The sequence below is a fragment of the Physcomitrium patens genome, chromosome 18 (assembly GCF_059467195.1).
Source record: "Physcomitrium patens ecotype Gransden chromosome 18, ASM5946719v1, whole genome shotgun sequence".
NCBI classification, from domain to species: Eukaryota; Viridiplantae; Streptophyta; class Bryopsida; order Funariales; family Funariaceae; genus Physcomitrium; species Physcomitrium patens.
The window spans coordinates 5,035,395-5,056,576 of NC_143427.1; the positions used below are offsets into that span (position 1 = coordinate 5,035,395).

Consider the following 21,182-nt stretch of genomic DNA (forward strand, 5'->3'; position numbering starts at 1 on the left):
CACATTATCACTCTTTGAAAGTGTTTTAAACATGTTGATGTATGGTTTTGTATTCATTTGAATTCACTACTAAATAAGTCATGCTTTTTTCTGGGGTTGTACTTGAGAACTGAAGATGACAGTGCAATACACACTTCGGATCACACGTCTTTTGCAATTCTGTGCCAAAGCGCACATTAACATTTTCATTTTGGTCATGGTATTTGATTATACGAAAAGTTGGCATTGTGAGAAGTCTTCCTTTTTTGCGTTGGTTTGTCATTTTGAAACTCACAAGATAAATCGCTGAAGTTCTCGCATTGAATTATTGAATGAATACTTCACGGAATTTGGTCTGTAAACAGAGTATGTGTGTACAAGTTCGTGAATATGTACAACTCAACCAAACAAACACGAATTTATGTTGTGGGTGTGCACGGGAATTTGAATAACATAGAATTGATATGTGTTCTCAACTGCAAACTTTACTTTATTCTTAGCAGTACTGGTGAGATTATAAAAAAATAGGTAACTAAGCAAGGAAACTACTGCAACTTCAATTGAAACGGGGAAACTTGGCGTAGAATTTCGTAGAATTCGATATCTTGACCCCAGCAATACACAGCACTCTTTTTAATGCGAGGAAAGCTGTTTGGGGTTGAATTTGCCCCTACTAAAGTTTTTCACTTTTTATTTCTGGGGTTTTTAAGTTGAGTTCTGTGTATTCTTAATTCTGAAAGTTAAATGTAGTATTTCAGAGAAAAATGTATTTAATCTGTAATTAAGATTATTACAAAATGAATGTTGATGTATTTAAAAGGAGAAGTAGCTATATTTTGCTCGGTTGGATTGACAGCCTCTGCACGTCTCTGGGTGGGTGCGTGTGGCGGCCTAGGAAACCTAACCCTATTTGTCTCCGTATTTAAACCCTTCGCAGAGGCTACATAAGGAATGGATTGTGGATAGAGGATGTGTTTTCAAGTGGAGCCATTGGCTTCGCTGCATTTATGGTTCTCGTCCTTATCTCTTGGAATGCCCCTGCTTTAGCTATTGCTCCCGGCGTGAAGATGAGAGGAGAGCAGTTTGAGAAGTTACGAGCGAGAGAGCCTCTGTGTTTGATGGGTCGGTTTTCGGCGCCCGAAATTACTGTTACGGGACGTTGTAGTGATTCCTTTGAATGGTATCACTCTTCTCTGCGGTTGATGAACGTATTGCTGTAGAGGTGCATGAATGCCGCGGCGATTGCTCTTTTCAAATGTCTCGGTGCACGGCGTCGTCCTACGTGACGTGGTCGTTTCAGATTCCTACAATCGATTTATCATGCCTCGACACTGAATACAACTCAGATTGTTAGAAGGGTAGGCCCCCCTGATCTTTCCTTGCTTTTGTGAATGCTATGGAAATGCGGATCGTCAATGTTATGTTTTCATGTGGAGCCTTTTTTAGGTCTAGGTTAAAGTCTGGTCGCTACAAGGCAGTGCTCATACTATGATGCATCGGTTCTGAGTCTTCGCTCTACGTCGCATGGCGACCATGTATAAATATTCTGTGTAGTCGAAGGTCCTCGAGACTGAATGTGTTTGCCCGATGTGTACATGCCTTCAATTCGTAGAGGTATTAACTCCCGTAGTGATAAAGTGGAGATGAACCCAAATGATGAAGAGAAATCTCTATACCAACTGTCCTGGTTCACAGGGCAGCTTGTAAAGTGATAGGTCTTATGTCATAGTTACACTGATGGTTCTTCTCCATTTTTTTCTGTCTTGGACGATGATGACACTAATTAAGGTCTCGTTCGCCTGAAATAACCGTGCTGAGAATCTTAAGTCTGATGTCCGATGCTGCTGTTTCTTAGAATAAGAAGCGGCTCAGCTTGTTTTCATTCTTGTAATATGAATGGTGTTCGTTCATAACTGGAACTATCTCTATGGTTGCAACTCATCTGAGATGCTGTAACTGATATTGACAGAATTGACTGTACTACCATTGGTTACCAGGAGTGAATTGGAACCATGAATCACAGAACTAAACTACTCATTCGGATGCTTTGCATCTATGAATAGTGACCATTTCAACTCATTCCACGGGTAAGTTAAATCCCTGGGACTTTATATATTAGCCTTTCAACAGATTCCACAGAATTGTGAAGAAATCATATTATCCTTTCAACTCGCATGAAGACTGAACTTATCCTCAACACTCCGAGTGACAAGCTGATGAAGTGCATTGTAGGCGACACAGCGATAACCTGGTTAATTGTCCCTCAATTTTGAGAATTACTTGGTCAACATCACCGTCACTTACCCACACCCAGTCGATAATCCCTTCCAATCGAATGTCGAAGCATAGTTTTTATCGATAGTGTAATAATTCCACTCTATACAACAACAGTACTCTCTACTTTAAGTATGCAGAGCAGATAGTGCTATTATCCACATATTAAAGAACCTCATCACAACACATTCCTAAAATGAACAAGTTTGGTTCGAATCACACACTACCAGACTGTAGAATAAATTCTTTCAAGTGTAGCAGCTGTTATCTTCCATGCAATAGCATCCACACACCATGCGGGTAGGGAAAGAAACAAACATTGGGACAAATCTAATCGCTTACGTCGTCAACAGCAGCAGCAGAGATCTCTACGTAAACGCAACAAGCGACAGACCCAGTCAAGTGTGACATACACCAGCTGCTTCTACAATGACAATTTGTTTGGCACTAATGAGAAGCAACAAATTGCAGACGGCTGACTATACTAAGTCAGGTGGAGGATTTTACCCTAACTGTGGTCACAACCCCCACTCCACCACAACTGTTGATACTGTACTGTGCGAACATCCGCTTTGGTGGTAATGTGCCGTGCGGTGGCATCTTCATGTGTTATCGAGTGGTGCAGATCATGAGCAATGTGGCGTTGGGTGGTCGGCGTTCTACAGGGCATTGGCCCCCGAATTCATGGGAAAGGAGTTTGGTGCTGAACTTTTTTGAGGAACAGTGCCAAAATATAAGGTTTTTATAATAAAAAAGTATCTGAATAATAATGTTAATGAGAAGATGGGTTGAACATGTAACTATTTAAATAAATGTTGATGCAAATGTAACGTTAGGCTGTCAGAATGTGGACTTTTGAAAAAGTACATTGCTAACACGCTATCAAATAACTTCATGTGTGCATCTATACAATCTTATGTCTATGCTTTGAATTGTCACCTGTACACTAAAATGTATCATTGTTTAAGCTTGGTATTGTTATTGTTTACAGCTTAACAAATCTCAAAAACAATTACTCATATTATGATGCAATTTTATGACAGCACAAACCAAAATAAATATATTGTTATTTATAACTGTTATTATTTTAACAGTGTTGAATTAATGGCTAGAAGTGAACGTAAATAAATATCATCATTGGAGAAAATTTGATGATGACAAGCTTAGCCTCTTTACCACTTCAGATGATCGTAAAATTACAACATAAAAACAAGGAAAATAAAAGAAAATAAAAGAAACGAAGTGGTGGCACAAGTGCTGATTTAGATTTATTCAACAATTTTATCATGTTTAACAAGTTGATACCATGTTAAATAAAATAAAAATCAGGGCCCGTAGTCACAAAAAATTAGTGAATCCAATACTACCACAACAGACTTGTATTAAAATCCACATGTGCCCTTAAGTAAAGTCCTCTAGTGTTGAGTAAGAACAAGTGTGAACACAGCCCTAGAAAGAATGTGGAGGCTTTCGTAGCAAGCACCATGCCTGATCCCAGACTTACGATAGTGGGTAGGTGTGCTACCTTCTACCTGGGGAACGTGAGTGAAGACAGCCCCCTCTTCCACGCAGGCTTCGGGCAAGTTGATGGAACAATATTGATACCCGCTTTGTACCCGCGACAGGTGCGGCCGGTATTACAGAACGTGATCAAGTGGGTGCGCTTCAGCCACTCTGCTTAGAAAGCTACAATTGAGTGCGTAGTAGAAGGGTGGCTGTAGTGCTCAACTTGGTGAAGAGCTCGCTCTTGGCAGGTGTTAACGTTTTTTGTAGTTGTTGTCGCGCAATTCTCGTCCGCTCTTTCGGGACGCGGCGTTTTTCCGCATATCCAATTGTTGGTTGAGGATCATCGATTTCTCGCCCCCTGCATTGGATGGTTTATCTTCCGCTTCTGCCTCAATAATAACGCCTGTACTAACTGTACATCTCGTAATCCCCCCCCCCCCCCATGTTATTCGCTCATGGGGTACCAGTGGCCCAAATCGATGCTCCTCCCTTTTCCCGTGATGAGGTTTCGGTAAGATTTCTTGGCTTTTTGAGTTACGCCGCATCAGACTTGATGGCATGCATTAATTTCGGCCTCCAACTGTGCATGCGTGTGGGTGGACTCGGTTTTTCGGGCTCATTCATAAAATTTCGTTTGTGGTACAGTGAACAAAATATGTGGTGTGACAAGGACGGATCGTGATAGTTGGTTGCAATCGTGGACGTGAGTTTGTAGTTCTTAAATTCTTTCCTTGGACGGTCGGGGTTAGAATACTTGAATAATGCTCTTAGCGTTTGTTTTGATGACCTTGAATGCGCCATAAGTCGCTCCTTCTCCTTGCTTTAAGACCGAGCTTTCAAATTGGCGTGCATTTAGTTTACTTGACCTTTTACTCTTTTATCAGGTTAGTTAGAGGTCGCTTGGCTGTGATTGGTTCCATATTTTTCTCTGATTTCCGAGTGTTAGGCAATGGTGGATGCTTTTCTGTATAATTTCTTGGTCTGAAATCCGTCAACGTTATTCAGTTTATTCCCTGCGTCGTTACTGTACATTACATGCCTTCCATCTCCCATGACTTGCCTAGGTGGACTTCTTCTTTAATTGCAAATGGAATAATTCTCGTGTTTGAGCCATGCGTTGATTCTTCTTGATGGTTAGTCGTGAAGAATCACAATCTTCTCGTGGCTTTGCCCCTCAAAATATGTGAGTTATCGTGTCTACAATATCTTGGACGTCAGGGTTAGAGAAGAATAAGGAAACCAAGGCTTCGCATTCAGCGAGGATTAATCACGAGATTACTGTGGAGAATTCTTGCCGTCACGGCCCGAACTTCTTGCATCTGTGGCGTTTGTACGTACTGAATAGGAAGCTTGAAGCACGGTGTGTATCCGTCAGCCGACACAATTGAGTGCTACCGAAGCTTTGTAGCGTGCTGGCGACAGAGAGATTGGTTTATCAGGCTTGTTTAAGGGAGTAGTCTTCTTGATACATGCTGCGCATCAGATTCTCGTTTAGTTCTTAGTGCTGACAATAGAGATTCAAGTCTTTTCGCTGAGATTCTCAGAGATTCTCAACCTTTCCAGTTTATCCTGGGTCATTTCTGTGCAAGGGCGCTCTGGCTTTTCCTCATAATGCATTGACGAACAGACGTAGAATGTAGACGCCGCTCAGTCCGGGAAAGTCTGGAATGTGTTGTCTTTGTTGTGACAGTCGTAACTGGGTGCAGCAGATATCTGAGATATTCTTGTCTCGATTTAAATTAGCTTGGCGCCTGCTTGTTCCGTGAGTACGGTTGAGGGAATGTGCATTTCGCGCACCTCGGAGACTCGCCAAATTGTTCCGGTTTAGATTTGAAATTTTGGCTCTACATCAAACCGTCTTCGAAAACAGAGGGCCTGCGCAGCTCTAATCTTGTAATACAGCAGAGGAACGTAGCGTGTCTTGAATTTAACGTATAGAAATTGCCGCAGGTATGTCTGCGACGGAGGAGCTTTATCCTCTTCCGGACCGTAGCCAAGTTTTAATCCCGATGGAGTTCTGGCCGGAGTTTCTTGCGAACACCACCGGGACCGAGTTCCTTGCTGGAGGAATGGGGGGAATGGCAGGAGTTATCGCGGGCCATCCGTTGGATACTGTAAGAATTCGGTTACAACAGCCGCGGCTAATGGGATCTATGACGCCAACCACTGCGACAGGACTCATTAAGCACATTGTTTCAACCGAGGGGGCTATGGCACTGTTCAAAGGCATGGCAACACCCCTGGCCACAATAGCCTTTCAGGTTCGCAAATCACTTTTTCTGAGATTTTCCCTCCACGGATGTCTGTGTGCAGAGTTATTTTTGCAGCTTGAAGGATCATTCAAAGCATAAAAATATCTATTTCATAAATGTTTATATGAAAATTTCAATAGAACTTATGGACAACTACTTACCTCTTATGAATCTTACAGAATGCAGTCGCTTTCCAAGCCTACGCCCTCTTCTCTCGAGCCTTATCTGATCGTACAAGCCAAGAGGCTCTCTCGTATAGGAATGTGGCTATTGCAGGTATAGCAGCAGGTACCATACAGACGGGCATATTGACGCCTGTAGATTTGATAAAGATAAGATTGCAAATAGCCACGGATCGTCGGGCCCAAAGGAAAACTTTGCAATCTCCCCAAGCTGGACCGCTTGGACTTGTCCGGAATATTATGCGTAGAGAAGGTATTAAAGGGTTGTATCGCGGCTGGACGGCTACGGTAATCCGAGATGCACCTAGCCATGCAGGTAGTACTTTTACTTATCCGCTGAAGTTCACATATGCAATAAATGACAGAATACCATGTTCAGACATGGCTTGCCATGCACGTCTTGTCATGCGCAATTCTGCGAGGATCTAGCTGTGAGAAGCGACACTGGCTCATCCTTCTAATTTCAGACAGTTTTGTATCATATTGAATGAATTGCCGTCGATTGTCTTTTTTGGACATATTGAGAAGTTTAACTTGTGAGTTCAGCTCTCAGAGCGCACTTCTCAGAAAAGAACAGCTCATTATTTATTTATTAATCAATTTTTGTGTGATTCATTCTGCAGTATATTTCGGGACCTATGAGTACATGCGAGAGCTGCTGCATCCCGGCTGCAGAACGAATGGTGAAGAGTCCTTATCAACAATGCTCGTGTCTGGAGGTTTGGCCGGATCTCTGAGTTGGTTGTGTTGTTACCCTTTAGACGTTGTAAAATCAAGACTTCAAGCTCAGTGTGCAGGTGGCGCTCCTCCTCAATATAAAGGTATTATCGACTGCATCCGCACCAGTGCTAGTCAAGAAGGCAATGGAGTGTTTTGGCGTGGCTTGGGACCTTCATTAGCTAGGGCCTTTTTGGTAAATGGAGCTATCTTTTCTGCATACGAATTGTCCTTACGATATCTTACTCCTCGTTCTCCTAAAGACGATCTAGGGTTCCAACCTATGTCGTGAATACTGGGCCTTTGGAAATTGTACTGAGAATAGTATAAGGGGTCGTGCGAAGCATGATGAAAGAGATACAACCTTTTAATTTCGAAATAGTTTGAAGGTGAGTCTATCAGGTGGGTAGCATCAAAGTTGGTTGAATAGTTTTCAGGTTTAGGATATTTCTTGCAATGTACATTAAATTTATATTTAATCCTTCAGGACAATGCCTGTCAGAGGATACATCAATACGTGGTTCTAACATTATGCAAGCAATGTGGATCGTATTTTTCATCAGAAGCCAGGTCTCGTAGCTCTGCTCATGAATCGTGAGAGTGCTCATGTGTACATTGTTTCATACCCTGATAATGAAGAAGAAACAGGTTTTTAACCATTTGATGGTTTGTATTCCAGAACTCTATTTCTTCGTCCTCATTTGACGTTGAATGTTCTAGATAAGGCTTCGCATCGACGAATGAGTACTTGCCATATGAGTCTGAAGTGGTTTATTGAACAGTGGCCTTTCGAAGGGTGAAAACTTGCAGCCGACTGCTGCCACTAGAAAGATTGAAATTTTATTTTACAGTATATTTTCACATGAAAGAGAAGTTTTTTGAAACCTGTGATTTTTTTCTAGAGTAGCAAGTCTCGTAGAACTCGGATCATCCGATGCCCTCGTTGTCTTCACGAGGATTCCCCCAACACTTGAGCAGTATGCAAGTGAGGACCCAGCAATGACCAGAACTCTCCTCTTAAATGCGATTTCTTTTCTGGTTTTCGTCAGCATCTTTCTCCCTTCCTCCATCTATTGCGATTAGATCTCATTTTTTTAGGAGATTTATTTGATTATTTTGGATTTGTATTTTTTTTTCAAATGATAAATATGTTAAAAAATAATAATAATTGACTCTCTTCTGTAAGACTTGACTGTTAAGTGAATCATTAATAATAATTAGTTGGTTGAGATGAATTTCTTTGATGAATATATTTTTGAAAGAAACTGCGATTATAAAATACAATATTACTCAACTTGATGATTTATGATCCAACATTTCTTCTACATCAAATTTCTTATAATTATCAGTTTTTAGAAAATAAAATAGTACTTGTAAAAATAAAATAAAATAAAATTCAATATCAATTTATAAAATACTTTGGTTTTTTTCAAAAATTCAAAGGAAAATATAAATTATAATATATTTCTCTATAGATATTGGTAATTCTAAATGTTGACTAAAAGATTAACTTGCTTTGAAATAATAAAATAAATCTGACTTTTAATAATCCTATAGTTTATAAAGTTAATTAGTCTTCTTTCTACTATTTATTTAACCTTAAATTAAACATAGAATTTTGAAAGAATCTCTCTCTTTCTTTCTTTCTTTCTTTCTATAAATATATATGTATATATCTATCTATATTAAATTATGATGTTTTTTATTTTGTTACTATTTTATACAAAAGAACATATTATTTTTATGAATCAATCTACTACCAAATGTGTAATATTAAAAGTGTGTAAGAACAAGTAATTTATAAGTAGATTCTCAAATATTAAATATTACATTTTAATATTAATATTTAGTTGTATATAAATTTCTATTTTTTCTTTACAAATAAAATAGAAGCTCTAATATAAAACATTTAAATATCAAACAAATATATATCTATATATATATATATATATATATATATATATATTTAATATGTTCATTGAATGCTATGTGTTTATTTAGTAATTAATATAAATAGGTCTAAAGTTTGTTGGATATTCTCTTAAATAACAATTATACAATTTTAATTCACAAATTTTCTTATAATTTTGGTACAACATAAATTATAATTTTTTTTTGGCTTCTTTAGAATTTTGAATGTTTACATTAAATTTTTTTAAATGTTATAAAAAAAAGACATTCTTGGAGAAAATTTTAAAATATATTTCTTCTAGTATACTTATAAATTGTAGTTTTAAACCATAAAAGGTCTAAATCATTAAGACTAAATAAACGTTTTATGGTTCTAAATATAATCAAACCATAGTCATTATATAATCATTTATTTACTAAGTTTATTTTTTAAATATATATATGTTAAATTTAAAAAAATTTGATAATATACTATAATATTTTAAATATTAATTTAATTTATAAAATATCTTTATTTTATAATTTTATTATAAAAAATTTGTATTGATTGCACCTTGCACTAACTACACCATGCTTGGGTCTCTTCTACAAAAACTTATTATGACTTCATTTCTTGCAAATCTTTTAGTAAACTACGCCTTAACTGCCTTCTCTTTTGTAGATGATAACAAATGTCATTATTTGGCTCATTGATTTGTTTGGCTAGATTTTGGTTTGTTTCTTTCTTTATTTGTTGATATGTTGGTTTGTTTGTTAAGTGGACATCAATTGTAAAGAATTTGAAAAAAAAGATTTGCATGTAAAAAGTAACATAATGAAAGATTCTACTGAGAATATATACAAGCTTTTTAATTTGTTGATGTTTTATTTATTTATTTTTTCTTATTTGTTTGTTTGTTTGTTTGTTTTTGTTTTATTTATTTTTCTTTATCACTTAGAATATTGACTAATATTTTTAAGAGATATTTTTAAAATAAATAAATATTATTATAGATTTTACATGAATTTCTTTTGTATTATTTTGAATAAATGGACAAATAAAATCAATTGACCTTTCAAATCTTTAATATTGATCATTTGTGAATATTGTTAATGTAAATAGATAAAAGTAAAATAAGTTACTTTATAGAAGTTATTACCTTAAGTAAGTTACTAATGGTCAAAGGATTGACTGTTAATATATGAAAAAAGAATCATATGGATATAAGATGAGGTCAAGGATTAAGAGTCAAAATTAAGAAGATAAAGTATCAATTAGAGAATATTCAAAGATTAAGTAAGAGTAATCAATATTGGACATAGGATATTCTTGTGGTAAGTTAGATACCAAAAGATCCTAGGACCATGTATATAAAAATCAAAGGGTCGAAGTTTTCTTTTAAAGAAGCAACTACTACCTATAAGTAATAGGTGTTTGAAGTGAGAGACATCTTACTCAATATTCTCTTTGTGTACAATTTTGTTGATGCTATTTGTTATTGACTTCAAAGTTCTTTTTATTTAATAGGTATGGACCCATTCATCTTTAATTGCAAGTTTTGAAGTTCTTTGGAGTCTTTCTTGTTTTGAGGAAATTTTATGGTTGTTGGTGATGTTATGATTTGATATCATCTAATTCCACTTTGCATTTAGTTGTTGATGTAGTTTTTCTCTTACTTGTTGTTAAGAGCACTCATGATCTTAGAGGTTGATAAATACCTTAGAATGATGTTTTAAAATACTAGTATTGTGTTTCTTTGGTGAATTACATCATTGGTGCACTAATATTATGCTTTCATGTGCTTAAGTTCTTAAAAACTCTTCTTATAGTGATATGAGGTGTTTTATAAGATTAGAAGTATTATTTGATATTAGAGGTGATTAAATAGTCAAAAAACTTATATAAGAGGTTTAAGTAGAGTATAAGACTTATGAAAAGTTTGATGACTGAAGTTAAAAGTGATTAAAGAATAAAATCACTAGTTTATTCACAAAGAAGGCATTTTGGGTTTCTAAGGCAACAATATCTTTTTGTTGATTTTTAGGATTCTATCTTTTCTTTTCTTGATTTTCTTTGATATATCTCTTCCTTAGATATAGCTTCAAGTGAAAGTGAGAGCTTTAGAGTTATTGAAAAGTATAGATGTGACAATTTCTACCATTGGAAGAAGAAAATGGAGCTTTTGTTGGCTTCATTGGACCTTTAGAATATTGTTGATGAAAGTGAAGAGCTTCTAAGTGACAATGCTGATGTGAAGGTGAAGAAGGAGCTCAAACACATGAAAGAAAGGCTTTTTTCATGATTATAATAAATCTTGATGATGCCAACTTTTCATAGTTGCTTGCAATGAAACAACAAAAGCATGGAAGATTCTTTGCAATATCTATGAAAGTAAAAATCTTACTAATATTCTATCGACAATGAAGAAGTTCTTAATGGTAAAGATAGAAGCTACTTCATCAATTATAAATAGGTGAATAGAGTCGAAGTGGCAACATTTGTTGATTTTTCTCAAGATCAAGACAAGTTTGAAATTTGACATTAATAACTTAGTCATTTGACTGCAAAAAGCATGAAGGAGCTTCAATCCATGATAAGTGGCTTAAAACTTGCTCAATTTAGTCATATTACCATGACACTTTCTTATAAAGGTTCAAGGCAAACAACAAAAGACTTCATTTTCAAGTAGAGTTATAATACATGCTAAAAAATTTTTGGAAATTGTATATTATGATATTTGTGGACCTATGAAGACAACATCAATAAATGGAGCAAGATACTTTATCGCATTCATTGATGATTTTTCAAGAAAGATATGGATTTATATCCTTAAAGCCAAGAATGATTGTTTTTCAAGGTTTAAGGAGTTTAAGACATTTCTAAAGAAATAATATGAGTGCAAGATTAAAGTATTGCACACAAATAATACAAGTTAGTATATATTAAAATATTTTAATGAAATTTTAAAGATTCAAGGAATTGTAAGACTAATCTCTACTACTTATATTCAATAAAAAATAAAGTTGCTAGAAGAGCAAATTATATCATTGTGGAGATTGCAAAAAATATGCTTCATGCACAAAATCTTAAGGATGAATATTGGATAGAAGCCATAGTCACAATAGTGTATACAAGAAATAAATGTACTACAAGTGCACTTACATCAATGACTCCATAAGAAGCTTGGAGTAGCAAGAAACCTTGTATTTTAGATGCATTGCTTATGCAAAGACATCCAATTGTATGAGGTTCAAACTTAAGGCAAAAGGTACAAAACGTATATTTGTTGGAAATTGTGAAGGTCGTAAGGCATATAAACTAATGTGTTTAAAAACTTAGAAGATCATTAAGAGTTGTAATGTAGAGTTTTTGGAGCATAACAATGCTTGTGATTACTTGGAGATGTATCTAAGTAGAAGTAATGATGTCTTTATAGACACATTTTTAATTCTAGTAAAGAAAATAGAATAAGATGATAGTAATGAAGACAGTGGAAAATTAAATAAAGATGAAGAATCAAAGAAGATAGATCAAAGTATATTTACAATTGCAAGAATCAATAATGAAGACAATCAAGATGTTGAAGATGATGATGATGATGTGGAATACCAACCTTTATTTATTTTTTCAAATAAATAAAAAATATGTGAATATTGTATTTTTTGCTAATACATTGAGTTTGACAGATGGTATGAAGTCAAAGAATGCTATGAAAGAAGAGTATAAAATACTCATTGATAATATAACATGGAAATTGACTCATTGTTTATTAAATAAATCTTTAATTGATTTTTAAATAGATGTTTAGACCCATAAATGATCCAATGGACAATGTTATAAGATATAAATTTAGATTAATTTTGAAAGACTATTCATAAGTTTTTGGTATTAAATTCAATGAAATATTTGTTTTCATGACCAAATTTACTAATATTAGAAATATTATGGCAATTGGGACACTAATGAATTTGGAGATGTATCAAATAGATGAGAAGATATCTTTTTGTCATGGACATTCACATGTAAACTAGTAATTATTTAAATGATTAGATAAAAATAGATAAAAGTAGGTTAATTCTATAATATCTTCTATAGAAGCTTTCTAGAAGCTTCATAGATATTGCTTTGATATTATAGGTGTCTATAATTAATTTTTTAGGTTAAAAACGTGATCAACAAGTTAGCCATGTACCACATATGTTGATAGCTTCAAGAACAAGCTAACTATATGGCTCACACATAGAAAACTTGCCTTGTAAGCTAAAATATGTGTCTTACAAAGTCAACACATATTAGAAATCTTATAGAATATTGTCACGTAGCTCCTAGTTAGATAATATATATAGAGGCAAGAATGAAGCCTTCTTCACTCTTGTCAACTCATTTCTTGTTTTTACTCTAGATTCAAGAGTTTCTACTTTTCTTGACTTTTGGCAATAACCATTCCAGTTTCTTTTTAATATACATACTTCTTTATTTCTCTTTTGTTATACTTCTTTATTTATTTTCATCAAGTTCTTATCTTTGATACTTTTTAAAATAGAAATTTGAAAGAAAATATCTGTATGGATCAACCTTAAAGATTTGTTGAAGAAGATAAAGAATATCTTTTTTGTAAATTGAAGAAATCCTTATGTGTACTCAAACAATCACCAAAGATATGGTACCAACATATTGACGTATTCTTTATAAATTAAGGATTTATAAGAAGTAAAGTTGATCATTCCATATATGTGATATACTTAAATGAATTCATATTGATTGTCATTTTCTATGTTGATAATTTAATCATCTTAATCATTACTTTGAAGATGATAGATTAATTGAAGGCAAAGTTAGAAAAAAAATATGAAATGAGTGATTTGAAAGAACTTTACTACTATTTAGTGGTAGAGTTTATTAGAGATCATGCTAAGAAGACCATTACAATGAATCAAAGCAATTATATAGAAAAAATATTAAAATGATTTAATATGGAAGAATGTAAAGCCTATTGGAATACCTTTGGACATCAATTTGAAGTTGATGAAGTTCACAGATGACGAATTTTCTAAAGTTGAAGGTCAAATGTAAAATATTTCATATAAAGTAAGAATAGGCTCACTTATATATGCAATAATTGATAGAAGGATGGATCTTGCCTATGTAATGAGTGTTATGAGCCAACACATGTTTAAGGCTGGACCAATTTATTGGATAATTATTAAAACGATTTTGAGATACTTAAAAGGTACTTTGTATTTCAAATTGTATCTTGGAGGTGATAACATTACTTTGCATAGTTATTAAGATGTGAATTGACTTAGAGATGCAAATAATAGAAGGTCAATACTGGGATATATGTTCTTTGTTAGAGTGGGAGCTATTTCATGGAATTGCAAGAAACAACCAATAATTACAAAATCAATAATAGAGATGAAATACAAAGCAGCAAGCCATGGTGCAATAGAAGCAATATGACTAAAATAACTTTTGGAGGACATTGGAATAGTGCAAATGGAAGAAACTCCAATAGAGTGTGACAATCAAGGATGTCTTGCATTTGCAAAGAACTTAAAGCATTATTCAAGGACCAAATATTTTGACATTCAACATCACTTCATAAAGAAGAAGATTAAAATAGAAGTGATTGATATGAAATATTATGCAACAGAAGACATGCTTGCTAATTTCTTGACAAAGGCATTAATAAAGGATAGACATCACATATTTACAAAGGTAATAAGATTGAAAGCCTTTGACCAATAGTAAAGTAGAAATATTAATGTAAATAAATAAAAGTCAAATAAGATATTTTATAGATGTTATTATTATAAATAAGTTACTAATTGTCATAGAGTTGATTCTTGGCATTTAAAAAGGACATCCTATAGATATAGGATGAGGTCAAGGGCCAAGAGTCAAAGTCAAGAGAATACCTTATCAACTAAAAAATATCAAAAGATTAGGTAAGAATAATTAGTATTGAAAATAGGATATCCTTGTAGTAAATTAGATGCCAAAAGATTTTAAGACCATGTGTATAAAAGTCAAAGAGTAGAAGTTGTCTTTTAATATAGCAACCACTACCTATAAGTAATGGATGTTGGAGGTGATAGACATCTTACTCCATATTCTCTTTATGTGTAACCTTGCTAATGCTATATATTATTGACTTCAAAGTTATTTTTATTCAATAAATATATGTCTTTTATGTTAAATACATAAATGGAATAAAATTGCTTCAATTTTTGTTACAAGTATTTATAAAGTTTTGACATTTTAATTTATTTTGTGAATGATTTTTTTAATTAATAAATAATATAATATATTTATTTATTATAATTATAAGTATTATTGATTTATTATGTAGATCTTTTTATATTATATATGTTAAAATATTAATAGTACTAGTTTGTTTTTTAATAATATAAATTATTTATAATATTAATATGTATATATATATATAGCAAATTTTATGCTACAAATTTTAATTAAACATAAAATAAAATAATAATTTTGAAAAAAACAAAAAAAAGAAAGAAAGAAAGAAAGAAAGAAAAAACAAGTTCTGAAAATATTAACTAAGTATAAAATATTTACTAGGATCTGTATGAAACATATACTTGTAAGGTTGTTTTTAACATATTTTCTAAGAACACTTCACACTTGTACTGCAAAGTAAAAGATCATTTTGAACATCAATGCTTAGAATGTATATATTTTTTTATAAATCCATTAATTCATTTTAAAATTATGAATATTTTTTTAAAAAATATGTATAATCTTGCTAATTGTAACTCATCATAATTAATGAGCATTTGAATATGCATTAAATTTTCACACATTCTTATTAAAATCAAAAATTACACTATTATTCCACAGATTGGACCACTTCTTGTTTATTTGTTTGTTTATATTTTACATTTTTTGAAACTTATGCAGAACATTCATTTTACATATTTTTAAAAAATACATTCTAAAAAAAACTATAAAATCTCTTTTTAGTTAAGCATTTACCTCATGGTGTAGAATACATATCAATTCAAAAACACCTCCATTGGACATAAACAATAAAATTATCAATAATATGCTTTTATTGTTATATCAAAATGTTACCATCATAATCCATTAAATAAACAGATGTTCTCTCTGTCTATTTTTAAAATATTTATTAACTACCCATTTAGATTGGCATCTTTAATGGACGCTTTTGGATTACATTAAACATGTACTAATCCACGATATCACATTAATCACAGCATCTCAAACAAAAGCAAAAGAATGTATCATATGACTCCACATGTACCAATTTCAAGACACATGCATATAAATTGTTCATAGCAGAAAAACACCAGAAAAAAGTTCATTCTGTACCTTTTGAATTTAAGAAATGAAATATACATAAAAAATGCTGCAAAAATTACTTTATTCTCAAAATTTTAAAGCAATAATGGCATCAAACCATATTGTTATATGTACACATTACATATTATAATAATAACAATAATAATAATTTTACAAAGCTATAGAGATAATTTATGGGTTCAGGGGCCATGGACAACTTCAACACTAATGTCACAACATCAAGACCTCAGGTATTAATATCAAAAACAGGATAGTTTGATCCAGATTAATAACCTTCTGAAAAAATAGGTTGTTGACCCTACACCATTTTATCCATACACTAAATAAGAACCACAACGCCTCTGTTTCCACAATTAACAGCGGAGAATGGTTGTTCCTGAGTTGAGAACTTTTGTTCCCGAATTGAGAACGAAGGGAACTACGTCTCTCTCTGACGGGAGCTTCGACGTCGTCTGTCAGTGAGTTTGGTTCGAGCTTTGCCAAATTGATGTTCGAGCTTGTTTCCTTGTTTCCCTTGCACTGGAACTGCATTTCATGTTGCCGCACTGATGGGATCTCGAATTCCATTAGCTTATATAGCTGTGCAGACCCATTCTTTACCCGAGGATTTTCATGGGCTCCACGTCGAAAATACTGTGAGCGGTACTACTTCTTGAGCATTCGTTTGCATTTGGGTTGAATTCGGCTGTCTGTGAGTTATCGAACAGCTCGAAATTTTTTTTATGGTTTTGGATGGGCTGCTGAGAAAGAATCGGATACAGAGAGAGATCGTGGCTATGGTTTTGGAGTATGTTTGAAAATTGTATTTTAGGAGATTGTTATCATTCATAAGCTAGTGAATTTCTAAGGCGAGGCTGATTGGAGGTTGGTTGGAGACTTCTGGCGCAGTATTTGGGAGCAATTATGGAAGTATTTTTAGGGGACATTGTTCGGTTTGCGACTTGACATGAAGAACTAGTGATGGTTGCGGTATACATGAAGTGTGGAGTGTTGTAGCAGTAATGGCAAGTGATGCAATGGTCTAGGATTTAGGTTTTTAATGAGTGGTTTTACTCGGGTTTGACTATTACGTGTTGAAGAAATATCAGTTTGATTGCTGGGTTGTGTCATGCTGGGGTTTTACGGTACGCACCCGAGGAATTGCTGTATCCCGTTCCGGTTTGGCTCTTTAAGTGAATTGATCGTTTTTTTATGGATTCTGTGTTTCAGGGTTCTTGACGAATGAGCAAAGATGGCATATGCACTGGTAGATGTTCTGGACCTACTGTCGAGCCACACTATCAAGGATGGAGACATTTTCGTTGCCGATCGACTTACGCTAATTAAGCACTTTATATTTATTTATAAATGTATATATATACTTTTGTTGCCTTTTTTTTGTTAATTTTGGTGAGAATGCCACTGTTTGTCGCCAGCGCCGCGTTTCTTTGATTCTCATGTGTCTCCAACACCTTAAATTGATTTCTGAGGCTTAGATACAAGAGTGGGTATTTTGCGAAGTCTTCGATGACAAGCATTGCAAAAGCCGATAGGTTTACGATTAGGTGATGACAATGCTTGGAGTGTGTATGTTCATGATTCTGAATTTACATTCCGAGTTATAACAATACCGGTTCCTTTGCCCATAGTGCCTGGTCTATTCCAGAGTCTGTAGCCACAATATGCGTAGTTGTATTATTATGGCTTAGAACGTTTGCATTTTATTGTCATGCGCATCTCACAGGTTTGAGAAAGTACTAGTTTTTCTGCATATGATTGAGGACTGAGGGTGGTAAAAAAAACAGTTATTGCTTGTGGGAACGAGGAAATATTTCTAACATGTGATGAACATCGTGGCAGGGTTGGGGTTTTGTTTAGGTTAGAATTGATAGAGATGGATGGGTGACATTTCTTTCTGAAGGAGGGGATTTGAGGAAAAGGAGGTCTAAAGGTAAAGGGTGGAAGAGAAAGAGAGATGAGCTTAGACGGGTCGGAGTCACTAGCACCGGCATTATCACCATCATCCAGTTGTGGTGATTTTGCAGCTTTGCTTGACGCTGAGCTATTTGTACATGAGCAATCAATGGCTGACAGGCCGGAAGACGAGGGTTTGGTTATCTATGGGAACATGAGCTCTTCTCCACATAGGTTCTCAATTTGAGCGTGTTGCCCTGGCACTTGGGCGATTTTCACCTGATAGTTGTCAATGTTTGTTGTCAGGCAATAGTACAAGTTATGTGTAGGTTTTTGGGTTGTTTCTAACGTTTTGTTGTTAACGGGCTAAGCAGACATTCAACTGGGTTAAGAGTTGGGTTCATAAGCCTATGACAATGGTTAGGAGAGTGCTTGATTTTTCATCAACTATTCTTAAATTCTTGCATCCATTAGAAATGTGAAATTGGTGAGTTGAAGGCTCTGACACACTCCAATATGGGGAGCTACCAGTCATAAAGTAGTGTGCGAAGCTTCTCCATGTCTGAGTAGACACTAAAAATCTCTGGTACTCTTTTATTGGCAATATTGTGAGTAGTGAAGAATCTCTTTGGGAAGACTTTGAACCATGTGGGTGGTGTTCTAAGGGGTTGGAATTGTGATCTCTCGACATTGTGATGGTCTGTGGAAGTCATTTAACTTTTTTGGATTATGATATAAGATGAGTAATTTTAATATCAAAGTTATAGGTTGAAGTGAGGTTACTAAATGTTGGTTTTAGGTTTATTTGAGATTGATGGTTTAGTTTTAGAATTATAGATTCAATTTGTAGGATGGAAGATTGAATCAATGTAGAAAAAAGAGTGTTTGAAAAATATTTTTGAAATACTAAGCAAAACTTATGTGTAATTTTCTATAGGTGGTGAGAAGGCAAAATTGGAAATTATTTTTATTAAGCCATTTTGGAATATCTTTTGGAATCATTGAAGCAATATATATTCATAGTTTGGAGCTATTTCCATGGTCTTTTCATGCCAAGATTTTTAAGCACAATGGAACAATATGAAAAAAATCAAATGTGTAAGGTATTTGTGGAGATACTTGAGAATGATCTAAAGTCTATGTTGGAGCATTTAAGGCTTTATTGAAAAAAAATAACTTATTGAATAGAAACCAATGTATTAATTTGTGCAAGAAAATTAAATATGTTACAAAGTTTTTTGACCACTTGATGACTTCCACCAATGATGGATTAGAATTTGGACCTTTATTGGATGAGTTATTTTTTATATTAAACAAATTTTATTTTTTAGTAGAAAATTGTGAAAAAAAAAATTGATATGAAGAAGCTATCTTCCAATTGAATAATAAAAAAACTTTTAGAGAACTACTTTTGGATTTAAAATGTTGTAATATAGCATTTAATATACTTTTGATGCATTATTCCAACAAAGTTGACAACAATATCTTTGCTACTTTTAATGTTACAATACATGATGATGAGGAAGAGAATGTTGAGTTTTTATAGAAGAAATTGATCAATATAAACAAAGAAGAAGATTTTGAATATTTTGGATTACAAAGATTTGGAGACTTGCTTTGTATAGAAAGAAAGTTGGATAATTTGAAACTATTGTCATACATGAAGAGTCTTAAAATTACAAAATGCATACATGAAGAGAATTATGGTGAAGTTTATAAATCAAAGTGGTTGGAACTTATGTGTGCAATTAAAAAGATGGATATTGTAATTGATAAAATGTTCATCAAAGAAATGAACATTCTAGTAATTTTAAGCTATGCCAACTTGATAATATATTATTTTGCAATGAAAGGTAGTGCCAATGGAAGTATTGAGTCTTTTGTAACAAAAGATAAAAAAGAATATTTGTATATTAGAATGGAATTGATGCAAAATAATTTGAGCATTATATTAGAAGATAAAAAGAGGTATCTCATATTTTTTTTATTAAAATTATACAACAAATTGCAAAAGAAATGTGTTAATTGTATGATATGCATATTGTACATTGAGATCTAAAACTTGAGAATATTTTGGTTAATATTGTGGAATCAAAGATTATGAATAAGATCATTCGCCATACTATTGTAAAAGTGATTGGCTTTGAAATGTCTAAGATTGAAGTTGGAAGAAATTCAAAAGCCATAGAGAATAATTACATTTATTGTGGTCTTAGATATATGGTTCTAGAGGCATTGAGAATTAAATTTCAAATAATGGCAATGTATCATTTCTAAGCCAATATTTATTCATTTGCAATGATTTGTTCTAAAATTCATTTTAAAAAAAATCCATTTTATGATGTTCATGAGATGAAAGGGATATTTGAAAGAATTGAAAAAGATGAAAGATCAAACTTACCTTCAAATTATGATGACTTCATTGAACTTATCCAAGAATGTTGGAGGTTGAATCTTTTGCATAGACCAAATTTTGCAAATATTTGTGAAAGATTGGAATTACTAAAGAAAAATCATTTAGTTGGAATTGATATGGAAAATTCTCCAAAGTTTGGAATATCAAAAAACAATTGTCATCAAAATATAGAATTTCAGCAAATATATAATGGATTGCCATTGGTAAGACTTGTACAAGTAATCCATTGAATTGATTGTATTGATGGTATTTAAACTTCTACACACTCTTCTATGCTATAATAATATTTATATATCTTATTATAATTTTAAGTTAGTAAGTCTAAGTTGAAATGTAGTATATGCATTATTTTGATTTTATTGTTGATTTTTGGATGAATTTTATAATTGTAGGTTGATATATTTGATTTTTTTTTTTAGTGGAGCACATTATTTATTACAAATAAGATCACAATGTCCAAATAAATTGAAGTCATTATATCTTATTAGAGTGAATGAAGTAGATAAGACCACATGAGCAAATGCTATATTAATTAGTGTAAAAGACTTATACAATGCTTCACACTTAGTTGAGTGCATTGAAAGTGGAGGTGATTGCTATATGTTAAAGACACAAACTGGAAGAAGATACATAAACTTATGGAATCTATATCAAAAGGAAAGTGACAAAATAAAAGAAAATATATATATTCAAAGAAGAATTAGAATGGCTATTGCCAAAGACTA

The 21,182-nt window shown here is 33.3% G+C and overlaps 1 protein-coding gene and 1 long non-coding RNA gene across 7 annotated transcripts; both read left to right on the top strand.

Moving 5' to 3' along the window:
• Positions 1–3,922: 3,922 nt before the first annotated feature.
• On the top strand, positions 3,923–7,569 carry LOC112295659 (mitochondrial arginine transporter BAC2). Of its 6 annotated transcripts, none has more exons than XM_024547514.3 (4): positions 3,923–4,270; positions 5,710–6,020; positions 6,191–6,509; positions 6,817–7,569. In XM_024547514.3, exons 2-4 carry the CDS (start codon positions 5,712–5,714, stop codon positions 7,200–7,202), a joined length of 1,014 nt encoding a protein of 337 aa, XP_024403282.1. In that variant the 5' UTR covers positions 3,923–4,270; positions 5,710–5,711; the 3' UTR covers positions 7,203–7,569. The 6 variants fall into 6 exon arrangements, with proteins under 6 accessions (XP_024403282.1, XP_024403287.1, XP_024403284.1 ...); XM_024547519.3 differs by lacking the exon at positions 3,923–4,270 and adding an exon at positions 4,300–4,462; XM_024547516.3 differs by lacking the exon at positions 3,923–4,270 and adding an exon at positions 4,485–4,643.
• Positions 7,570–16,610: 9,041 nt separating this feature from the next.
• LOC112295105 (uncharacterized) lies at positions 16,611–18,248 on the top strand. Its single transcript, XR_002973539.3, has 2 exons — positions 16,611–16,790; positions 17,358–18,248. It is a non-coding gene; the product is annotated as an uncharacterized LOC112295105 (long non-coding RNA).
• The last annotated feature ends 2,934 nt before the right edge of the window (positions 18,249–21,182 follow it).